The sequence below is a fragment of the Xyrauchen texanus genome, chromosome 9 (genome assembly GCF_025860055.1).
Source record: "Xyrauchen texanus isolate HMW12.3.18 chromosome 9, RBS_HiC_50CHRs, whole genome shotgun sequence".
Classification (NCBI taxonomy): domain Eukaryota; kingdom Metazoa; phylum Chordata; class Actinopteri; order Cypriniformes; family Catostomidae; genus Xyrauchen; species Xyrauchen texanus.
The window spans coordinates 24,158,925-24,183,411 of record NC_068284.1 but is presented as its reverse complement, the minus strand read 5'-3'; the positions used below and the strand labels follow the sequence as shown (position 1 = coordinate 24,183,411).

General features: G+C 38.2%; 1 protein-coding gene across 1 annotated transcript in view; it reads right to left on the bottom strand.

Moving 5' to 3' along the window:
• The window catches only part of LOC127648830 (TRAF2 and NCK-interacting protein kinase-like), a 156,332-nt gene that overhangs the window by 130,812 nt on the left and 1,033 nt on the right, over positions 1-24,487 (bottom strand). Inside the window, 1 exon segment of the mRNA XM_052133604.1 lies at positions 7,698-7,763. Coding sequence (XP_051989564.1) covers positions 7,698-7,763 — 66 coding nt within the window.

Sequence of the window (24,487 nt, the reverse complement as noted above, 5' to 3'; positions counted from 1 at the left end):
TAAGGTCTAAAGAGGAAGAAAAAAAAAAACCTGTAAAGCTAATTTTAATTAAAAGCTTGCTTCTCAAACTTCAACCGCATTTAATCAGCATTAATACATTATACTCATGCAGTGAAAATGCCAATAATTGTAATTTCACATTTAATAATTTCTGCATTGTTTTCAATTACTGAATGTTCACTAAAATACTTGATTCTCCTATGATATATCTGAAAAAAATGAAATCATTTTTCATCTTTGTTCTATTCTTATTTGTTTTATGGCTTGAACAAATTACGATTAAGCGGTTTCTCCCAGTCAAGTTCACAGCAGGAGTCACCCACCAGACCTGAAATCACCCAAGACATACAAAACCAGTGCCAATGTAAGATGAGTCACAATCTGTAACAGCAGCAAAGAAAATGTTTGAATTATTCAGCTACATGGTCAACTTCAATCAGCTATAACAAAGCATTACATGAAAGGCGGCCACTAGGCCAAAACAGTTCAATTCTGGCAATGTGCTACACCCAGACTTGTGACTGCTTGAGTCCCATGAATCAATCTGACGTGATGCGTTTTATCTGAACTTGAACAGGCATTACTCTGACCTGTTTCAAGGCTCTTGTCTTTCAGTACGTTTACATGGACTTTAAAAGTTCAATTCAGTTGGAGTACAATCATTTATCTTAATAAAATATCATGTAAACGCTTTAGAACCAGTCCAAATTTTTGCAAAGTCAGACTAACAAACCTAGATAATGCGATTGTAGCTCAGCTTCGTCCAGGATGCATACATGTTTTTTGGACCACAATTGGCCTCACCATTGTGCACCTACTCCAAAAGACTGGTGAGGCATGAGGCAACATGCTTAATTCAGCATATTTTTCGTACGTACTTCAAATATTCGATTACGTTTTGAGTCATATATACTTAAGAGAGAGCGGTAAGGGCACTTGCACCTGAGCTAAATTATGTCTTAACACCTGACTCTAATTCCAGTGAGCATGGGGAGAGCAGCATATACACCACCACCAGACGAGAGAGATAGAGAATGACACTAGTGACTGGCGTGTCTTATTGAGGGTTTTATGTTATTGTGAAGCTGAGGACTCAGAAGTTTATGTTGACAAAGTTTGTGTTACACTGATCTGATTAAACTGAGAAGAGTGCACGCAGAGTGTTGAAGGCAGAGAAATAAAGAGCCTTACTTGACTGCATCACTGCTCTCTGTCTCCTCCCTTCCATCTCAGAGCTTGAAAGTGTTACACTGCGCAAAAAAAGTCAGTTTGGTAGATTTGAGAACTAGGAGCAATTTTATATAGACTGTTCCAAAACAGATCTAAATATGACTCTAGAAAGTCAACATGACATTGATTCCGGTTGACTTGTTGATCTCTTATTCCCTGTGAAAGATAATGAGTCAGCCAAAATTCTTTATTTTTTTTTCCTGCACATATGGATGTTAACCTGACTTCCACACGGTCACTCTTAGAGACAGAAATGGAAGACCGAAAGAATTACAGAATTGAAAAAACCTATGCAAAGCTAGTTTCAGTAAGCAAAAGCTTGACATGTGTGATTTGAGAGCTTTTTCCTACAGGTCTTCAGAGCAGGTGCTTCAGCTCAGACAAGGTATCTCTGTTGAACAAGGAGACATTTAGACGGAGATATTTTTATCCAGTGGCAGAGCCAAAAATAGGTCAATGTCATCAAAAATAACTTGAAAGCACTCTGCGCAGTGTCTCTCTTCTCAGATAAGCCCTTGCCGTTTCTGCTTCACTTTCATGAGTGGCCACATAGAAGTTATTTTTTCGTCCAACAGAGCTCAATTAAGAAAATAATACCTGCAACAAAAGCTGTGCTCTCCCAGGCAGAACTGGAAATGTTCTTCAAGGATACATATGAATGCAACGTCCACTAGAGCTCCTTTATGCAAGTATATTTAGTTTCGCTCTGGAGAAATATGTTCCATAGGCGGGTCTTAATATATGGCCAACATTATTTTGATGCAACCTTCTAATCAACAGTTTGGTTATTTCAGCTACACCAGTTACTAACAGGTTCAGAAAATCAAGTCTACCACAAGCTAGAACCCATAGTTCCTGACCTCACTGATGCTCGTGTCTAACTGGGAGCAAACCCCCACAGCAAATGCTCCAACATCTGGGACAAAGTCTTCCCTGAAGAGCGGAAGATGTTAGAAAGGACCAACTCTTTATTAAAGCTTTTGGTTTAGAAATTAAACACTCAAGCACATTTGGGTGTGGTGTTTGGGTTTCTACATACTTCCAGCCATATAGTGTGTACCACAAACCACAGAAGAAGACAACAGGCTGAGTGTATGAGAGGGATGCCAGGTCAGAAGATAAGGCAAGAGGAGGGCCAGAGCCTAAATCTCACAGTATTGCAGCTCAGTCAGGCCAACTAAGCATGAAAGCTCTGAATCCCATTTTCTGCCTGCCCTGAAGCTACAAACCACTCCAAGGTGAGCTACAGCAGGAAAAAGGAAGCATAGCATCAGCTATAAACAGACTGAGTTGGGATGGACACACTCACCATGAACGCAGACCGATGCTTGGAAAAAAGTAGCACACTAGCCAGCCTTATTAGTTCCTGTTGAAACAACCACAACCAACTGGCATATTTGTGCATCTCAGATAAAGAGGTGGCAGAATGAGGAGGAAATTGAAGAAAAAAAAGGGAGAGATGACTTCATTACAAATTAGACAGTACACAATGTTGTTTTATGATCATTGTCTGGCACCCACATCCTGCCTTAGCGAAGGAGAGGTGGAAGGCAGTCAGGACACATGCAATTCCAGAACTCATAGGGAAATCTTCTGGGATCTGTCTGCAGACCTGTTGAGTTCTTTTCAGGAACTGTATCTGCTGCTGTTCCATTATAAATAAGATGGGGAAAAGTGCTCACTGGTGGTTTGAAGTCTCACCAGGCAGATCTTCCATTCACTGTTTGCCGACACCGTATTACTGTATTAAATGACTGGCCTTAACTTTCTTATGCAGCACACATTCTCAAGAAATAGGGACGAGTAACAAGTAACATTTTTACTCACCCTGATTAACTGGCCCGGAGGCAAAATTGACACAGAAATAGCAATTGCAGAAAATCACGCATCATCAATGTTAAATCTTGAAAAAAAAAAAAAAAAGGTAGAAACATTCTGATCTTAACACCAATGGCATACACACAGGATGCACTCCTGCATGATGGTATATACTTCGGTTGAGTGCACGTGCTCAGCGTCATATCCAGAGATTGTCTTTGGGAAATAGACGTATGAGTGCTGCCAGCATTGCTGCAGAGGTTGAAGGGGTGGGGGGTGTCAGCCTGTCAGTGCTCAGACCATACGCCACACACTGCATCAAATTGGTCTGCATGGCTGTCGTCCCAGAAGGAAGCCTCTTCTAAAGATGATGCACTAGAAAGCCTGCAAACAGTTTGCTGAAGACAAGTAGACTAAGGACATGGATTACTGGAACCATGTCCTGTGGTCTGATGAGAGCAAGATAAACTTATTTGGTTCAGATGGTGTTAAGTGTGTGTGGCGGAAACCAGGTGAGGAGTACGAAGACAAGTGTGTCTTGCCTACAGTCAAGCATGGTGGCGGGATTGTCATGGTCTGGGGCTGCATGAGTGCTGCCGGCACTGGGGAGCTACAGTTCATTGAGGGAACCATGAATGCCAACATGTACTGTGACATACTGAAGCAGAGCATGATCCCCTCCCTTCGGAGACAGGGCAGAATTCCAGCATAATAACGACCCCAAACACACCTCCAAGACGACCACTGCCTTGCTAAAGAAGCTGAGGGTGATGGACTGGCCAAGCATGTCTCCAGACCTAAACCCTATTGAGCATCTGTGGGGCATCCTCAAATGGAAGGTGGAGGAACACACGTTCTCTACATACACCAGCTCCGTGATGTCGTCATGGAGGAGTGGAAGAGGACTCCAGTGGCAACCTGTGAAGCTCTGGTGAACTCCATGCCCAAGAGGGTTAAAGCAGTGCTGGAAAATAATGGTGGCCACACAAAATATTGACACTTTGGGTCCAATTTGGACATTCACTTAGGGGTGGACTCACTTTTGTTGCCAGCGGTTTAGACATTAATGGCTGTGTGTTGAGTTATTTTGAGGGGACAGCAAATTTACATCGTTATACAAGCTGTACACTCACTACTTTACATTGTAGCGAAGTGTAATTTCTTCAGTGTTGTCACATGAAAAGATATAATCAAATATTTACAAAAATGTGAGGGATGTACTCACTTTTGTGAGATACTGTATATAATCACTGAGCACTTTATTAGGAACACAAGGGTCTTAATAAGGTGTCCGATGTGGTCTTATGCAGTTGTAGCCAATCTGCCTCAAGGTTTGACATGTCGTGCATTCTGAGATGCTATTCTGCTCACTACAATTGTACAGAGTGGATATCGGAGTTACTGTAGCCTTTGTCAGCTCAAACCAGTCTGGACATTCTCTGTTGACCCCTCTCATCAACAAGGCATTTCTGTCTGCATGACTGGCACTCACTGGATGTTTTTGGCACCATTCTGAGTAAACTCTAGAGACTCTCCAAGGAGAGTCTTGCACAAACAATCATGACATGGTAAAATCACAGAGATCAAATTTTTTGCCCAATATGGTGGTTGCTGTGAATATAACCTGAAGCTCCTGACCCATATTCTGTGTGCTTTTATGCATTGCACCACTGCCACATGATTGGCTGATTAGATAAATCACATGAATAAGTAGGTGTACAGGTGTTCCTAATAAAGTGCTCAGTGAGCGTATGTAAATATCTGAATCTCTCTCAAAATAATATATTGTTTCTAGGGCTAGTGACAACTGGCCACAACAGATCTCACACTGGCACGTGTTGTGGCTACTTCCACAAAACTAACGGAATGACCTTCACTTCAACCAGGCCTTGTCAATCACTTTTTAACAGCCAGGGTAAAATAATCCCCTGTGCCATATGGATCCAAAAGGAAGGGATATTAACAGCATCAACCGCAGCATTTGATCCAATCTCCTCTGCTATAAACCTGATCTCATGTAAATTCTACAGGGTTTGTGGCTGATGGGATTTGAAGGTAATGATGGAACTGACAGATGCGGGACTGTGAGGCTGATGGATGAGGTGTGCTTATGGTACATCCAGGTTCCTCACACAACTGTGCACCGAAAACAGCCGTGTGTGTGTGAGAAATTAAGGACAACCTCTGAAGACAGGGCAGAGCCCCTCTAAGCAACCAAAAGGAAGCCAAGCAGAAGAGATTCACCTCCCTGTCTGAGCAGAGATCGTCTTGCTCCACAAAACTAAAACATGTGTATGAATGTCTGCCGCAGGCTTCAAGGCAAAGAGAGATGTGTGTACATCAGACACTATCACATTCCTCCCACTAAAGAACCTCTTTTAGGCTCCATGCCTGCTAACTCTAGCACAGAGTCAGTTCTCATCTCCCTTTCTCCCCCCTCTCTATCTTGTGGGCACCCCTCCCTCGTTCTTGTCTCCTCCTCACTAGCATATGTCCTGGTTCGGCAACAGGGAGCAACGTTGTACTCTTATGCTATTCTAGTGTGGGCCAGGTTAAGCTGAGATATAACTGAATTAATACTCTATCAGGAGGAGACTTCAAGCTATTAGCTTATGTCCAGGTATATCTAATACTCCCCCCACAATGTTGTCTGGCCACTCAGTTTAGAGTGAACATATTCTACCTAGTTGGGGGAAAAACCCTGCTTAAATCATACTACGGTGGTTTCCAAGCCTGGCAAACATGGTGTACAGTTTATGTTGGTCTGTTTTGCTGGTTTTAGTGGTGTTTAGGGTACTGCGTTTCTTGTGTTCTGGTTAGGCTAGAAGACCAGCTAGACAAGTTGAACACCAGCAAACCACCTTAGCCTGGTTTAAGCCATTTTTCACAAGGGTAATGGCCAATCTAGTCTCACAGAAACACGCTGCTATACCTACATTTTTGATAATTGTTCTTTCTTGTTTTACGTATCGCAGCAGTTTCCTTGTGAGATGAACACAGCAGATTATCAGTTCTTAAATATTTTTCCTGTTTCACACATAATGATATCAAAACACTTACTATAGTGCAATGCATTTTAATGTTATTTATTAAATAAGCAACTAGATTTACAGGATTGCTCGAGTGCAACCTAATTGCACAGTTGCTCAACTGATAAAGCGATACACTTGCTGGAGAGCATGAGAATCGACAAGAACCATAAGAGAAATAGAAGCAACAAATATTATGTGGTTGCTTCAGCAATTGTGTTTTTCATCTCGCATTCGCTTTTAAAAAAAACAAAAACACACTATTGGCTAAGTTTAGGCTTGATGTATGTAACTTTTTATGTGTTAAAATACCTTCTATAAAAGCATAATATGCAGAGACAACTGTAATTAAGCCATTCATGGGTTAAAGGATTATTCAGTGTTCAATAAAAGTTAGCTCAATTGACAGCATTTGTGGCATAATATTGATTACCACAATAAAAAAAATGTATATGCCCCACCTATTCTTTATAAAAATAAATAAAAAGCAAAAACCTGGGCTATAGTGAGGTTCTTACAATGGAAGTGAATGTGTCCAATCCATAAACGTTAAAATTCTAAAAAAGTATCTAAAAAGTACAGCCATAAGATGCAAACGATGCAGAGTCTAATCATGATTTAGTGTGATAAAAGTGATTACTAATCTTTTCTGTGCAAAGTAATAGCCAATTTTACAACTTTGTTTTAATTACTATTTCAACAAACTAAAATGACTGTAAAAATTATAATTTAAACAACTTTTCAGCTCAGATAATACAGGAGTTTTAAAAGAAGAGTTAATATAAATGCTTTTATAAAATTATAAGCTTCACATTATAACCTTTAAACCCACCAAAACCCTCCTTAGTCCAATTCACTTCCATTGTGCCTCTCTGAAGCTTAAATTGTTGCTTTTATTAAAGAAAAGGAGGGACGAGTCGAAATAATTTTTTGTTCTAATCAACATTATTCCTTTAATTTTCTCAAACTGTAAACACTGTGTGGTTTGTTTTGAGTGACTTATCTATAAAAACACAATACAATTGACTCAACCAATGGTGAGAGTGGGACTATCTCTTTATTTGACCAACGGCAGAAAGGTGGTGTATTCAGACAGCTGTTATTTTTGCAATTTCGTTTGGAGGTGCTAGTGGCTCAGAAATAGCACACTTCATTTTTAAGCTTTAGAGTAGGGAGGTAAGTTTTGTTGAAACTTTGAACCACATAATATTATTTTACAAAGATGTCACCACAGTCACAATTTTCATGAGATCAGAAATTAGACAAACACTTTAAATGATATATCAAAAGTTTGAAATCCAGAGTGTTCAATGAACATCCCACAACTAAGTGTTATTGTTTGGGTTCCTATGGCTGAAAAAGCATTAGTCATTTTGGAGGGAACAGAGTGCAAAGGGTACAGTCAGAGACTGTCATCTGAAAGAGCAATATTGCAACTTTAGTTGAGAGTTAGTTAAAGTGAGAAAAAGAGAGGAATGTGCAGAAGGCTGCTAGAAAGGGTACCTGGTTTCCAAAAATGTACACAGAAACAAAGAGCATTTTTCTGGGGCTTTTGATGCTTTGAGTACTAGATTGATGAAATGTGAGTTTGATAGTATAAACTGAAGAATAGGATTTTACCTTGTATACCTGACCATATGTGCCATTGCCGACCAGTTCCACCAGCTCAAATATTCCTGCCGGGTCCTAAAGTGAGAAGAACATGTGTAGTTAAAGTAGGAGCAAAACAAAAGAAAGAGCAACAATCATAACCTGATAGCACACTGAACATCACCAATATGTCTATTAGAAGTAAACTTTACAGGGTTTGTTTATTTGCAATACGATTCCAAAATGTTCAGATGTTAAAATTACATTAACCATTTACTTTTGTCATGTGACATATTTCTAAGTGAAACAAAAGTCCTTATATAAACGAAGGCCGGGACATCATTTCACCCTTTGTGAATTGACTGGATGGTGAAAAGTGGGTGTTCCATATCAGAATGGACCAGCGCTGCTTGATAGGCATGGTCTACATATGACAAGTAACATGAGGGGAGGCGTTCTAAAATAAAGAGTGCTTGGTGACATCAGCTGAAAATGAAATTCGATTCAGAGGTTGTGCAAATTATAAAATGTATGAAATATTAAGACTAAGAAACATTTAGTGTTCGAATGGGTGTCCACTCCGTTTTGATTTCATGTTGGCTCTAATTAACAGCTCTGATAACATAGCTGCAAACACTGTGTTTTTACCTAAAAATATACTTCTCAGCTCACACAGACACCAAAACCCCTCATATCCTCATCACACAACTGTTGCCATGTATCATCTCTCCTGACCAGCACCCAACCAAGTGCGAGATTCAAATCCAACACATAAATAAAGAGATGCCAAATACAAAAGGGAGGTACAGGGAGGCCGTTTCACGGTGTTATTCAACCTGGCTTCACTCCAACACCATCTTGTAGAAGTTCTGTGTACTTATCCTATATTTAGCCTACATATCAAAAGCCTGCCCACAATCACCCTGGTCTTACTGAGAGGAAGCAGTTACGATAAAGCAGTAAAAAGGGAGTGACGTCTTCAATGATGACATTGCTTAAAAGGACAAATCCAGAAGTGTGTTTGAGTGTTTTCTGTTGCAGTTCCAGTTAAAGAAAGAATTCACCCCAATATTTACTCCCCCTCATGTTGTTCCAAAATTGTAGAACAATCATTCTTCAAATGGAACACAAAAGAATAAATATTTTGAAAAATGTAAAATAATGAAAATGAAGGGGATCCGGACTAGGGTCAAAGATGAAAAAAAAATAAAAAAAAAGTATTCACTATCATTTAATGGAAAACAGTAGCCAGTATATTAAAAATTTCTTCTTTTGTGTTCCATGGAAGAATTAATGTCATGTGGGTTTGAAACAATGAGGTTGAGTAAATATACCAGAATTTTCACTTTTGGGTGAACTACTCTTCTAAGGTGCCATGGGGAGTCAGCATTCATAATTATGGCTGATACTAAACTGTATTTCACCCATCAGGATTCTGGCATCATCTAGAGAGCTGTGGACAACTACATGGTTTAGCTCTCTGGAGAGGAGTAAAATCTCATCCTCATGCTGACTAGCCAAAAAAAAAAAAAAAACTGCAGTGGAGCTGCCAACTATAGACAGTCGGCTCAACACTTGAAGCTGAATGTTGAATTAACAGTTTCAGAAATGTGCCTTGTCTGCAAGCTAAGCCCTTTAGCCATTGAGAGACCAGTGCCATGACACTGACAATGTATTATGCCCAAACATACTACACAAGAATGTGAACGCAAACGCTTCTAGCTACACAAGCTCGATTTCAAAGATGTTGCATTTCGAAATGTGTTATACCGCAACTTATACAACACTAGTATGAATTGCATTCTCAGCATTGCCACAAGGGGCACTATAGCAAACCTTGGTATGAATTCCCTTCAACTGCAATCAGTACTTCCAAGTCAACAACTTTATAGGCAAAGCGGCAGTTTGAGAATAATCTTGTGGAGCAAGTTTGTTAAAATCAACATGTTTACAGCAAGCTACCCGAATAACAACATCCATTTTAACAGCACAGACATTTGAAGGTTCGACTTGGTGCGAGTATTTCTGCATCTGAATTAGTGTTCTAATAGAGCACGAATTGCATATGAAAAACATACTTATCTGCCGAAAAGTACAATATATTGTTTATATGCAGATGATTAGTATATTTTTGTATATATATATATATATATACATATATATATATATATATATATATACACATATACATACACACACACTCCCAGAAATCATCCAATTGTCCCATGAGCTGACTAAGTGAAAGTTGAAATAAAATTGTACTCCGGTTATGTTAAACAAGCACAATTTAAGCACAAGGAACAACTATCATGATGTATTTAAGACAAATTACAGTTGAAAAGAGACTTGTGGTTCTAAAAAAAATTAAAAATACCTTGCACTTACGAATCTCACCGAATGTAGTAGGTCACAGAGCATTTCTCACTTCTGTTTTATTATCAGATAACTACTAATTGACATAATGCTTTCGGCATAGTATGGATAATTATGCATATTTGGAGGTTGGGTATGTTTTTGGCTATACAGATCTCACAAAGAGAGCAGTCAGATATTGTACAGAGAACTCAGACCTCACAATGAATGAGAACTCAAACACAGGCACACAAACAAATCCAATGAAAGCTAAATTTATAGCAGCAGGTGATCAGACTGCATTTTCTTTTCTAGCAAGCTTAGAAAAACGTGGCCAACACCTAAACTAGGGCTGAAACGATTAGTAGATGTTATCGACAATAAGACAATTTCTACAAAAATGTTCATTGTCGAATAGTTATTTGCTCTCATTTAGCATAACATGAGATCATATTAAACTAATGAAGACAAATGAGAGCAGCACTGCAGGTCGCGCCTGACTGAGAAGAGGAAGAATTACAAAGCTCACAGTCCAGATGCACACTAAACTTTCCAAACAGCTTCAGGTGATGTAGATTGCAAAGTATGAGGGAATTATAATGCAAAAAAAAAAACAACAAAAAAAACAAACACTCTCATTATTGAATAAGCAGAGCTGGAGCTGCTGCGCCACTTTAGAAAAACTTGCGTGTCGAGCGTCTTTAAAAAAACCACTCAGGCTTTACATCTTAAATGCAATTATAATTAATGTGTCCAGCCAGGTCTCCTAAGCAACCAAATTGACCCAGTTGCTAGGGAGGGTAGAGTCACATGGGGTAACCTCCTTGTGGTCGCTATAATGTGGTTTGCTCTCAGTGGAGCGCATGGCGATTTGTGTGAGAATACCACTGAGAATAGCGGCACACGTGTTATGTATCGACAATAACACGCTCAAGTCACACGATAAGATGCACGGATCGACAGCCACAGAGGCAACTGAGATTTGTCCTACTCCACCCGGATTGAGGTGAGTCACTATGCCACCAAGAGGACCTAGAGCACATAGGGAACTGGGCATTCCAAATTGGGGAGAAAAAGGGGTGAGAAGATATATATATATATATATATATATATATACACACACACATACATATAAATTAAGAATGCATTCACCTGAGAAGCAGTATATAAGATAGACTTGCTTTAGAAAACAGGTCTTGAAAATAAGTACATTTTATTTTACTGCACTCGCAGAAGTGTAACCAAGTGAAAAAATACACTTAAATACACTTAAAACAAGACAAAAACACTTGATAGCAATAGGATTTTTTCAGGTTTTTATCCTCTTTATTGTAATGAAGCACGTTTAATACAATCTTTTAAGTTGGGGCACAAGCTGAATAATCAGTTAAGAGCTAATGATTAATCATTTCAATAATTGCATAATCATTAGATTAATCGATTATCAAAATAATCATTAGTTGCAGCCATAATCTAAACCCACATCAACAACTTTCTAACCATGTGACACAAACAACAATTATACATAAGCACATGTCTATAAATCACAATGTCTGATGTCTTCAGTTACCTTTTTTTAGGCCAACCCACATGGCATAATATATCTCTATTGACAACTAGGCTATTGTTTTTACCCAAAAGTAAAAAAAGGAAGTATTTATTTACAATTGATGGATAAATATATACCGTTTGTTTGTATGGAATCATACAAGCGTTTCAGGCTAGGATCCCTCAAGGAAGAAACTGGTTCTCTCGATTTGGCTAGCTGTTCACATAACAGAGGAAAACAATCGGGTTTATGGCCACACACAAACTTAATTTCAAACCATGGTGGTCTTAATGCAGAGAACTTCACTGAAATTGCTTCAATAACCTTCATTGTCAGTACAACTACAGTATATATATATATTTTTTATATACTTTTTTTTTATTGTATGTGCATTCTATATTGTGTGTATTGTTTACTGTACATTGTATATTATTAGTGTTGTGTAATTATGTGTACATTTAATATGTAAACTGTGTTGTGTAAATATGTTGTTTATTGTAATTGGTATACATCTCGTCACTGTCATGACTGCTATGTTGCTCAGAACTGCACACAAGACTTACACCTACTGTTGCACGTGTATATGGTTGTGTGACAATAACGTGATTTGATATGATTAAAAGGTTGTCTGTGTAATGGGGTTAATGGAGTAATTTGTAGTAGCCTAGAAACTCTTAAATAGTTAACCCAAAATGAAAATTCTCTCATCATAAACCCTCATGCCATCCCAGATATTTATGACATTCTTTCATCTGCAGAGTACAAACGAAAATTATCTCGGCTCTGCAGGTAGGGTTGCAGCGGTATACCGGTTTCAAAGTATACCACGGTATGAAAATTGACGGTTATCATACAATGTACATTTACTTCCAGTATTAAGAAAAAAAAATGCAACCGGACGGAGAATCTCCCCTGCGCATCACCTTTCCTCCTCGTCTGCCTGTCAGACTCGTCAACTTGCCCCACATATACACACAAATGCAGCGGAGAAAATGTCAGAGAAGTGAGGCGGTCTGACATACATGTCAGATATGTGTTTCTGAACTGGTCAACTGGGACTGGGTCGCAGACAGAAGAGAAAGAACAATGCCATGGTTCTCCAATTGAAGATATTTTGGTGGCCGCACAGTGATAGCCTATTAAGGACTGATGAGGCAGATTTAAATGTGTAACGGAACCAGCTCACGATCATGATCTGCTCTTCTCTCTGGTGCGCGCGTGCAACAACTGGGCTTCCCTTGATATTGCGGAGTGCAGACATCAAAACTGATAAAACCAATTTCAATCCTAGTGAGACTTTTCTAGTTTAAAATGATATGGAGGAAGTCGTACCTCTCAAACAGTAGCAGCCCTGACATGCTAAACAGCACTGAGGAGGAAAAGAGCAACACTGTGCTATGCGCCAAAAAAAAAAAAATAACAACACACAATCACCTTAACAAATTTGTTTAACGTAAGAGTAAAAGTTAGTTATATTCTGACAAAATGTTATAGTTTCATATGCATAGTTTCATAATAATCTAAAAAGGTAGAATCTATTAGACCTCGTTTTATATCAACAGTGGCAGTTGTAGTTAAAGTTTCAAGATGCGTTTCAGCTAATATTTATCTATGCAACATAAAAGGAAATGTGACCCAGGATACATTAAATACGCGTCACGTTTTTACTATGGTGTGCCGCCACTTGATTTCCAATGTAAAATCAGTCCTGAAGCAAAACCAGTTGATAAGCACTGAGTTAAAGGTACAGACAGGAGCAGTCTGGCTGCACTGTTGCGCACCTACAGTGTATGTTAATTGTTAATAATCATAGGACATTACTATAAAAGCTCACACACAGCTGATGTCATTTTTCATTTAGTAGTTAATTTAACAGGCTATGGCTAACATGCTTTAGTTATATAACATGTTACATGCTATTTTTATCATGTTTATAATTTGGTTTATTATAATTGTTAGCTTTCTTATTTTTTTCTATTTATATTCAAAAGGAAGACTATTTTTTTTTTTTTACACATACTTCAATAAAAAAAAAAATATTTCAAGTTTCAGTTATAATAGTGTTTGCTCAAAAAAAAAAAAAAAAACTTCTGTTGCAACCCTATCTGCAATCCATACAATGCAAGTGAATTGAGTCCAAACTTTCAAGTTGTAAAAAGCACATAAAAGTCAGCATAAGAGTAATCCATAAGATTCCAGTGGTTTAATCAATTTCGATCCAGTTGTTTTTGGTAAGACCACCACAATGTAACTCCCTTTTCACTTTAAACCTTGACATCTGCAGTTTTTTTGGGGATCATGATTTTTTAGCTCAATTTCACTTCCTACCACCATCTAGTGCTCTGTGCATGCATCAATCACTAGGAAGTGTAATTGAGTTTGAAATCATGATCAAGCTCCTAGAGACTGAAATGGCAAGATGCTTCAGAAGATATGGTTTAAACCACTGGAGACTTGTGTATTCATTTTATGTTGCCTTAATGTGTTTTTTGTAGTTTTAAAGTGTTGGACCCCATTCACTTACATTGGATGAACCTACAGAGCAAAGATATTTTTCTAAAAATCTTCATTTGTATTCTGCAGAAGAAAGTCATACACATCTGTCCACATTGCAACATATACTAGTCAATAACGGTCCATTTACAGCCATTTGAGAGACAATGGTTACATACATTGTTTGAAACATTTATGGTGGAATAACGGCTATTGATTCACTTACTATTTAAGCATATACTGCACAGTATCCAGTAAGCTAGTATTTCATTCTGTATATAGCCCTAATGTTTACCGTTTTGAGAAAGCTGTTGGCATTTTTGTGTGTAGTATGCACAAGACTGAGTCGTGTACACATACTTCAAGCTCTTAGACTTCCACTTGACCTTCTCTTAAGCTAAAGAACAGCTTGTCTCCACACACCAGAGATTTAACATTTAGCAGTAGAAACTCATTTGAGTGAGCAAGTAAATCCTAAAGGACACAGTAATGATGAAGCTATATAAATGTCTTCTATTCTTTTTACTCCACAGCTGAGATCTTGACTGTTTCCCTTACTCAGCCACTCTCTTCACAGAGGTCTCATGGCTCACTTCACTCTCCTTCACTTCAGCCATCTCATACTGGGCATGTGTTTTGTCTGACAAGACTGGCAGGACGGCCCTACTCTCCAGCTGCATCAGCAGACATGTCAGTCGCTGTCTATGGAAGTGTGTTTTTATTTCCCCTTCTCAGTCCTCTCTCGCTTCTTTGGGAGGAAGGATGTACAGCTGAAGTCAAAAGAAGTTTTCATACAATAAGGTTGAATTATTAAATCGATTTTTTTTAATCTAATTTATATTAGCAATCTATAGTTTTGGCAAGTTGTTTTGGGCATCTACTTTGTGCATGACAGGAGTATTTTTTCCAACAACTGTTTACAGGCAGATTGTTTCACTTTTAATGGTCTAGATCACAATTCCAGTATGTCAGAAGTTTACATTTACCAAGTTAAATATGCCTTTAAGCAGCTTGGAATATTCCAGAAAATGTTGTCAAGCCTTTAGACAATTAGATTCTGAAAGGAGGTATCCTGAATTGGAGGTGTACCAGTGGGTGTATTTTAAACCCAAGTTTCAAACTCATAGCCTCTTTGCTTGACATCATGGGAAAATCATGATGAATCAGACCTCAGAAAAAAAATTGTGGACCTCCACAAGTTTAGTTCATTCTTTGGAGCAACTTCCAAACTCCTGAATGTACCACGTTCATCTGTACAAACAATAGTATGCAAGTATAAACACCATGGGACCACACAGACATCATACCGCTCAGGAAGGAGACTTATTCAGTCTCCTAGAGATGAACGTAGTTTGGTGCGAAAGCGCAAATTAATCCCAGAACAGCAGCAAAAGGACCTTGTGAAGATGCTGGAGGAAACAGGTAGACAAGTATCTATATCCACAGTAAAACGAGTCCTATATTGACTTAACCTGAAAGGCTGCTCAGCAAGGAAGCAGCCACTGCTGCAAAACTGCCATAAAAAAAGCCATTCTACAGTTTGCAAGTACACATGGGACAAAGATCTTTATGGAGAAATGTCATCTGGTCTGATGAAACAAAAATGTAACTGTTTGGCCATAATGACCATTATGGCCAAAGGGTGAGGCTTGCAAGCCGAAGAACACAATCTCAACCATGAAGCATGAGGGTGGCAGCATCATGTTGTGGGAGTGCTTTGCTCAAGGAGAGACTGGTGCACTTCACAAAACAGATGGCATCATGAGGAAGGAAAATTAGATGGATATATTTAAACAACGTCTCAAGACATCAGCCAGGAAGTTCGGTTGCAAATGGGTCTTCCAAATTGACAAGGACCCAAAGCATACCTCCAAAGTTGTGGCCTTAATTCAATAGAGAATTTGTGGGCAGAACTGAAAAAGTGTGCGAGAGCAACAAGGCCTACAAACCTGACTCAATCACACCAGTTCTGTCTGGAGGAATGGGACAAAATTCAAGCAACTTATTGTGAGAAAGGCAATGCAACCAAATAATAACAAAGTGTATGTAAACTTCTGACCCACTGGGAATGTGATGAAAGAAATAAAAGCTGAAATAAATCATTTTATCTACAATTACTCTGACATGTCACATTCTTAAAATAAAGTAGTGGTCCTAACTGACCCAAGACAGGGAATGTTTTCTATGATTAAATGTCAGAAATTGTAAAAAAACGGAGTTTAAATGTATTTGGCTAAGGTGTATGTAAACCTCTGGCTTCAACTGTATATATTATTAAAATTATATAAAATTACTCATTCCGTGATAACATTTGAGTTATACCGCCCACCCCTACCCTCCTGCTAATTACAGTGAAACTTAAAAAAAAATAATATTTCAGGTAATAACCAAACCATCAACACATACAAAGGCACTGTACTGTATGTTCCCACACATGTTAAGACAGCAAAATTCCAGTTTAATATTATGCAACTGTGCATGCATGCAAATACATTTTTTGAATTCTCATGAAACACACTGTCCTCAGGCCTTACAACTCATTTCACGCTTTTTACTTTTTCCCAAATATCTGATGAAGCACACAACTATGCTGTCTGGGGAGGGGCAGGAGGTTTAAGCCACATAACTGACTTCACAAGCCAATGAGTCATGTAAAAGGCAAATGAAGAAAATGGTTGACATCAATACACAATAGAACCCTGGGAGAGCGAGGGCCGGTTGCATAAAACTGTTTTAGACTAGTCTTACAAGTTTTGGTCTTAACCTTTTCAGTCAGTAGTATAAAAACTACACTAAGACAAAAGTATAAGACTGCAGACCCATAGGCTAACGTTTGTTTACATTCCATGTTGCCATGGAAAGTAACGGTCAGCTAAGCTTGTGGGGGCTTCAGTTGAGGGATAGAAGGGCTTGAGTTGAGACTTTGAAGATTTGATTTCTACGATTGTAACAAAAATTAAATCACTAAATTTGTTCATTACAAACAATTTTGAAGCATTGTTTTCTTCTAATAGTCAAATATTTTCCAGCAAAGGAAAACTGTGTTAAGCACCCACTGCCAGCCATTTTAAGAACTTTAGTGTCTTACTTTCCCACAATGCAATGACAATTAGACTGTCTGTGACAAAAAGACAACTGTGAGCTTGTTTTATGCAACAGGCTTTCTATGCCGTCTTTAGCTTCAGACTAATGTTAAATGTTAGACAAAGTCTAAAGTTAATGGCTAGGTTTATGCAACTGGCCCAAAGTCTCCTGAACCACTGATCAAAAACACTGTTATAACATGAACCATTGGCACTGAAATCCCATACCATAGGCAGGTATCTATTTGTGCTAGCATCCTATGCTGCCAATACTGATGAACAAATGCAGCATGGAGTGCTGCCTCAAGCCAAGAAAACAAACACATTTTTATTAGTGAAGAACACTGCTCAACAACTACAAATTTTCTTTGTAATGCAACCAAGAATGACATTATAAAAACAATCAACATTTTGCAAGAGGTGCAAAGAAAGACATGACACATTGATCACATTTACATGCACTTAAAAATTAAATTCCAGTTTTTTTTGCAGAAAGCAGCTATCTGAAATGTCATGTAAACAAAAACACTGATTTCCTTATGCCGTTTAATGGATTAAGAGAAATCGGTGTAACAAACCCAGGTTATACGCAGCTTAATGTGGCCATGTAAACGCATAAGAGGCATTCAATAGGTTTTTGAAGAGTACACAGGTGCTTGAACAGACCGGATAACAAACATCATAGGATGGTTGGTGCCCAACAACATGTCAACACAACGGAAAGCATTTTTGGGAGTACAGTGGAAAAAGCACATACAGTATAAACTAAACCCATTTATACACACCATTGTTAAATATCAATGGTCCCTCATGTTCACATTTGTGCCTGTAAATTGAGGGAAACCCCACTATTGCAGCACAATTCTGCTGCAGATCACAAACTATAAAACTACTAAAGTGTAATCAAAAGGCAACATACAAAAGTATTCACAATGCATTTAACATCCATATTGTGACTTATTTTAGAGGGAAAATATTCAGAGGGAAAAATGTAGGACAGTATTTGTATCCATTGAAATTTGACTGGATGAAAACATGTTAGGCCATGATATTACAAGACAATAATACTATTCTTCCACTGTCCACAGAGCCTGTGGTAACGGCAGCAGAAATGTCAGAAATGTTCAGTGTTGGGATGAAAACCCTCCAAAAACTATTTGCTGTGAAACTTGTGGCAAGTGGTTAAGTTTGCAGAAAGAAAAAATTATATTTGCCATAAGTATAAAGCACTTGTGTAGTGGTAAAGTTACAAATCTGTGGCAAATTGGCAACAATAGACAGTTTTTCCAAAACTAGAAATCAGTTCTTGCAAACCTCTGGGCTGGCAAATATCTGCTATACTGGCAAACAGTTACAACCACCTTATGGCAAGAATTGATGATCCATCACAGGTGACAAACTTTTTACTTAAAACGTGATTTTGCACATTTAAGAAAGCAACTATAGCGAATGTATATCTTATTTTGTATTTAACATCAGTTGGCAGCAGGGGCTGGATAAGAATGAGGAAATTCCAATGGCTAAGTTTTTTTAAATCCTCAAAAAAAAATTATCTTCCCTAAACCATTTCTCTTTGCTTGCTGTCAAAAGTTAAGAGACCACAGACAGCGTTTCCTATATGAGAAACCTTGGGTGAAAAAAGATGTGCCAGTCTGTATTACTCACTTAGGAAAAAAGGAAATAAGTCACAACTAAATGAAAGTCCACATTAGCACTTCAGCGTAATGCAGGCAGGAAATAGGTCAGCGGCCGTGTGCTGGAGAGCGAGGAGAGGAGATTCAGGAGAGCTAACACTGCAAGGCACAGACTAACTGCAAACAAAAAAACCTCTGTCTTTGTAGGCTACATAAACCCACAAGCTCTTTCAATTACAGCACTAACAGATGTGAATTTGCAAGAATTGGCAGTTCAGTCCATCATAAACAACTATGCATTTTGCCGTCTTGGTGCATGTATTTGGCGTGTGCGAAACTATTGTACATTATTGCAAAATGGAGTGGTTGGTGGATTGCCTGAATGACTTGTTGACTAATTGGCCTTAAGGAAGACGTAAATAATTAAGATGGTTTCTAGGTCAGCTGACCCAGATCAGATGTGTCTTTTAGGGGAATTACATAGGACACGTTCTTGTGTTCAAAAACAGATGCGCAGGCTGCCATGTCAAATAATTTAAACTTGATTTGTCATCTTAAAAGTGCAAGGTTAATGGTGCAATTCATTCAAAATCAGGGAGAACCAGCAAATATATCTGTCTGCATTTGTATGGCTATAGTGGTGGTGCTTTAAAAGGGAATTAATTAGGTATGCACCAATATTAAATGTTTTGGCCAATACAAATGATTTTAACAAAACTATAAGCTGATAATGACAGATATTTTGCAAATTACCTTATGTCATAAGACCACTCTTTTAAATGATTCAACATATACAAAGAGGTACAAAAGCTTTTTCACAGTTCTAACAATACATAGCTTCCATTGAACATTGGATTTGGGCAACACATGACAGGCCAAAATTTTTAAGAGAGCCGAAGTGCAAGATATAAGAAAATAAGTGATAGTATGATCATTAATATGACATTTTATTTTGTACTATTAAAACAATTTTGCACTTCTGTTTTTGCGGTTTAAAATGCTGCCTTTAAGGTTTAGTAATCACCATATTGCAATTTCAATCAAACAGTATTGCATTTCAGAAATCCAGAAAGTCAAAGTCTACTGGTTTTAAAGCATTATGGATGGTTTCCCTAATCACATAGCCAATAGATAAGTGACGCTTTCACAACTGTCACGTCCAACTGGCATTCTTTCCACATTAACGCTAGAACGAGACAGAATTAAAAAAAAAATAATAATAATATTTCTTGTTCTTAAGTGTGTCAACCATTTTAGATATTGTGGCTATTTTTATTTCTAGGTCATCCCTACTGAAAAGACCCACTTAGAACAGCATAATTTATGTTTGTTTGGTTCTTGTCTAGCTGGTGAACAGGCTAGCGATTTTGTCCTCGAGCAAACATTACGGTCAACCAGCATGGTCTTTTTGATGAATCTGGTTGAACAAGAGAGGCTTGCTTGTTAAGCAATGCTGGTCTTTTCAACAGGAATGTATATTAAAAAATTGTGCACTACAAAAGTTACTCTGGCCTGAAAGGCAGCAAATGGAATCTGGCTCAATTCCAGGGGTGTGATAGCAAGTGAGTCACACATTTATAATTCCACAAGAAAAACAGAGGTGCTCAAAACTAAATTGCTTCTGCCAGCAGCCCTCACAAAGAGTATTACACACATCCATAGTGGGCACACCAGACCCCTCTGTATCACCTGCAGAGCCTTTCACAGCCCCTTCCGTTACTACTGTTCTTTGTGGAAGGAGTGCAGGTATGTTCTCACCATCTATCCTACAATTTTGCCAAAGTACACTTGCAGAGCAGAGTGCATGGAAGTCGGTGAGGGAGCGAAGCAGACGGAACACCACCTGGCCTTCACAGCATCAGGCCCAGTGATTTTCCTTCAACTCAAAAATCCTCTGAATGGGAAGAAAGTGTAAAGTCTCAAATTGAGAGACTGTGGAAGAGAATGAATGAAAGTAGGATTTTAAGGCCCAATGCCAAGCCACACAAACACTCTCAGGGGTATATGATAGGGATTGAGGATAACCTGAGAGATTTTGGTAGATTTTGTTTAGCATTTTGTTTTGATATTTTATCGGCAGTGCTTTAATTATTGTGATAACAGAATGCTGTGCTTTAGCTGTTAGATTGTTTGCACATTAATGCAGAAGTTGTGACTTTAAGGTGCATTCAGTAATTTTTTTTTAATATGTCAGCTTACACTCAATGTAATAGTCAATGCAGTATCATTCAAACAGTAATTTTAAGTTCTCAGACGGTTCTCACCTCCGCATAGGCAGTTTGCTACATGGCCCAGTGTGATTAAATAAATAGTCTGTATGTGCTACTTGGTATTAAGTGAATGAGCATCCAGCTCTCTGTCATCCAATACACACACACACACGATATTGGTTTTAAATGTAAGAGTGGCCGGTTTCGCACATTTACTTTGAAGCACACAGCACATGCAGTATATGTATTTTAAGATATCACAGCCTTTTGTGGTTTAATAATTTAAAAAAGGAAATCATAGGGCCTTATATGTGGAAGTTCTTTAAGACCAATTTGTCAACTAGTTGTTCAGGCAACATAAAGAACAGTCGATTTGGAAAATATGTAGTTTTGCACATCCCAAGCAAATTAGTGTTCTGAGTGAATGCTCCATTCCATCCTTTTTGTCATGACTATCCTGCTTAAAGTATATAACCTTGAATTTTGATATGAATGTCTGAATTAAATCCCCTACTCGAAAGCTAAACAGCAGGCCTGTCAAAGCCATGAGTAAAATAAGTCTAGTCTGAATTGTGGAAAAACACCACCTCATTAATATGGGTGAACAGAGGTCATTCTGCCAACACGTATCAAAACCAAGGCTAATAACACCATTGCTGTGCTCAACATGACCCCAGTACAAACCAAGGTCCTCACTACTTCTGTTTGGAGCTAAAAATGCCCAGACAACAAACAGAAAGGGCATGGATCTCATTTCAAGGTTTGTAGAAAGAGTACAGAAGTTCATTTTCAAACGACGTCTCTCCGGACTAGATGAGGCAGGCCAGGTAATGCCAAACATGGCTCCCATATATGTGGGACACAGACCTCTGCTACTGTAGCAGACAGACAGATTATGAATGGCCCATCTGAGCACGAGCCTCACTCAAATGTTTCCCAACTACTGCACTACAGCACTCTGCTTCTGGGTGACCTATTTCTATTCCGTCTCACTCAAACACAACATGCGAGAAAGCACACTAGCTTGACTATTTTTAAATTAATGGAAAAACAATAAGATAAAAGCAGATTGATTCTCAAGTGCATGGATGACAGTTAATAAGCCAGAACCGGTTTTTATATTGGACTTAAAATGATGACCCAACACTGTACCAAAATTGTTTATTGAATAAAAGTTTATATAAAATAAATAAGTTATATAAGTATTGTATTTATTAAAAGTAATATTCCATGTTCAATACAATTAAGCTTAATCGTAAGCATTTGTGGCATAATATTGATCACCACCAAAATAAATTTTGACTTGCAAATCAAAAGATCGAGGTTACAGTGAGGCACTTACAATGGAAGTAAATGGGGCCAATTATTGGAGTTAAAAGGCAGAAATGTGAAGCTTATAATTTAATAAAGAAATTACAATAAGTCTTCAGTTAAAACTCATGTATTATTTGAGCTGTAAAATTATAAAATAAAATTATTTATAGCCATTTCAGGGTCTGTTGACATATCGTCATAGCAATAGAGTAAATAAATTGGCTTGAACTAAGCATTTTTATTACAATAAAAATCATGTTAACATGCATATTGTTTGTCTTGTGGCATAACTTTTGAAATGGGGTGTATTTTAACATTTACAGATTGGCCCCATTCACTTCCAAGTGTCTCACTGGAACCCAGATTTTTGCTTTTTTTATTAAAAAAGGAGGGGCATGTCAAAATAAATTCGGTCAATTGACCTCAAGTTGTTTTGAACCTGTAATATCCTTTATGCTAATAATTCACAGCACCAAACAGTGTGTTTGCACAAACCAGGTTTTCCTTGCTGCAAGTGACCCACGTGTTTAAAGTACTCGAGAAGAATTTTCTTTTACCTTGAATTTGACCAGCTTCTTCCAAGTGACAGAGGAATTTTGTCTAAATTTGTAGTCTTTATGTCAAAAACTAAAAGATATGGGAAGCATGTTTTACTCCCTTTTAAAAGTTGCTAAGCCTGTTTATTTTGCTATCCTAATTATGCAAGGATATAGGATTTTTTATTTTGGCTGGGACTCATTTTCAGGTCACGACCCACCAGTTTAGAACCACTGTTGTAGGGTTCTAATGAACCTGTTGGACAGAAAGCAAAATGAAGGTTGTACCAGCACCTCAGTGTCGGTTATGTCACAAGTACAAATACAACCTGCATATCCAGACTAAGCATCAGCCATGTTTATATAAAAAAAAAAATAATAATTTTTAAAACAGTCTGCATTGGCCTTAAGCCCTATCAGACATTTTATCAAATGAAAGCTCAGACTCTGCATGAGTGGAATACACCATGACATTAAACCAAATAATCAGCCTTGGCAGAGGAACGCAAGTGAGAGAGAGCAAGGGCAAGGAGGACTCTGATTTCGCCCCCTCTGTCATACAGATTTGATGCCTTTAAGAAAAGCATGTCTCTCTGTGAGAAACCAGTGCAGGCCTCCGCCATTTTTTACCCCTGCTAACAGAAAGTAACAGTCGGGAAATTATGTGAGTATCCTTCATATTTCACTCCTTCCATAGAAGGGTGTAAAAAAATAGCCAAAAGCGATACATCACCCTGGCTCAGAGAAGGACAGAGGGTAGGGCTTGTAATAAAACATATTCATATTTGCCCAAATCCTAAAAATATGAGGGACATCTGGAGCAGCAATGTGATCTGTGGTGTTGAAGCATGTATAAACAAACAGATTCATGTGTGAGAAGGGGAGAATGAAGCACACTAATGCACCAGACACAATGGATGGTCAAATCAAAAGCACTCAAAGGGCCATCTGCAGCAATCTTTTCATCCCATGTGCTACTTAGCCTCACAAGCAGCAAGAGCACTTCACGTACATTCCTTTAGCCCATTAGATCCTACAGCACACAGGGTAATTGGTTTATGGCCATGGTGAAACTATGCCTCGCCATTACACTAAATGGAAAAATTAAGATCTCAAACTGTCCATTCAGTCGGACACCTTAATTTTGGGTCATATCCCTGCTGAAAGAAACAGTTGGTCTATTTGGTCTCCCAGCCTGGCCAATCTAGTTTTGCAGCATGGACAACTAAAACAAAAGTGCCCAAAACCAACAAAGGTAAACAAATGTACATTTTAATTTATGTTGTATCCCAGATAACTTACAGTATATTCGATGTGGAATTAAAGTAACAATCAAACCCATGACCTTGGCGCTGCTAGTTGAGCTATAGGAACATACACACGTGCTCACACACTAATTAGACAGACTGACACAGTTTATATAAGCAGAGAATGGATGTATTAAAAAAAATAAAAACAGAGCCTTGTTGGGAAGTAACCCAGTTTATCCACTCAAAAGTCACAGGCAAACATGCTGCGAGTAATTTGGTAGCATTAGAGGGATTTGAACATTTATCAAGCCATGCATATGGTTTGACATAGATCCCACAGCACTACACAATACAATTTTGTTTCTAATGAATAAAACAGAAAAAGAACACAGGCTACAG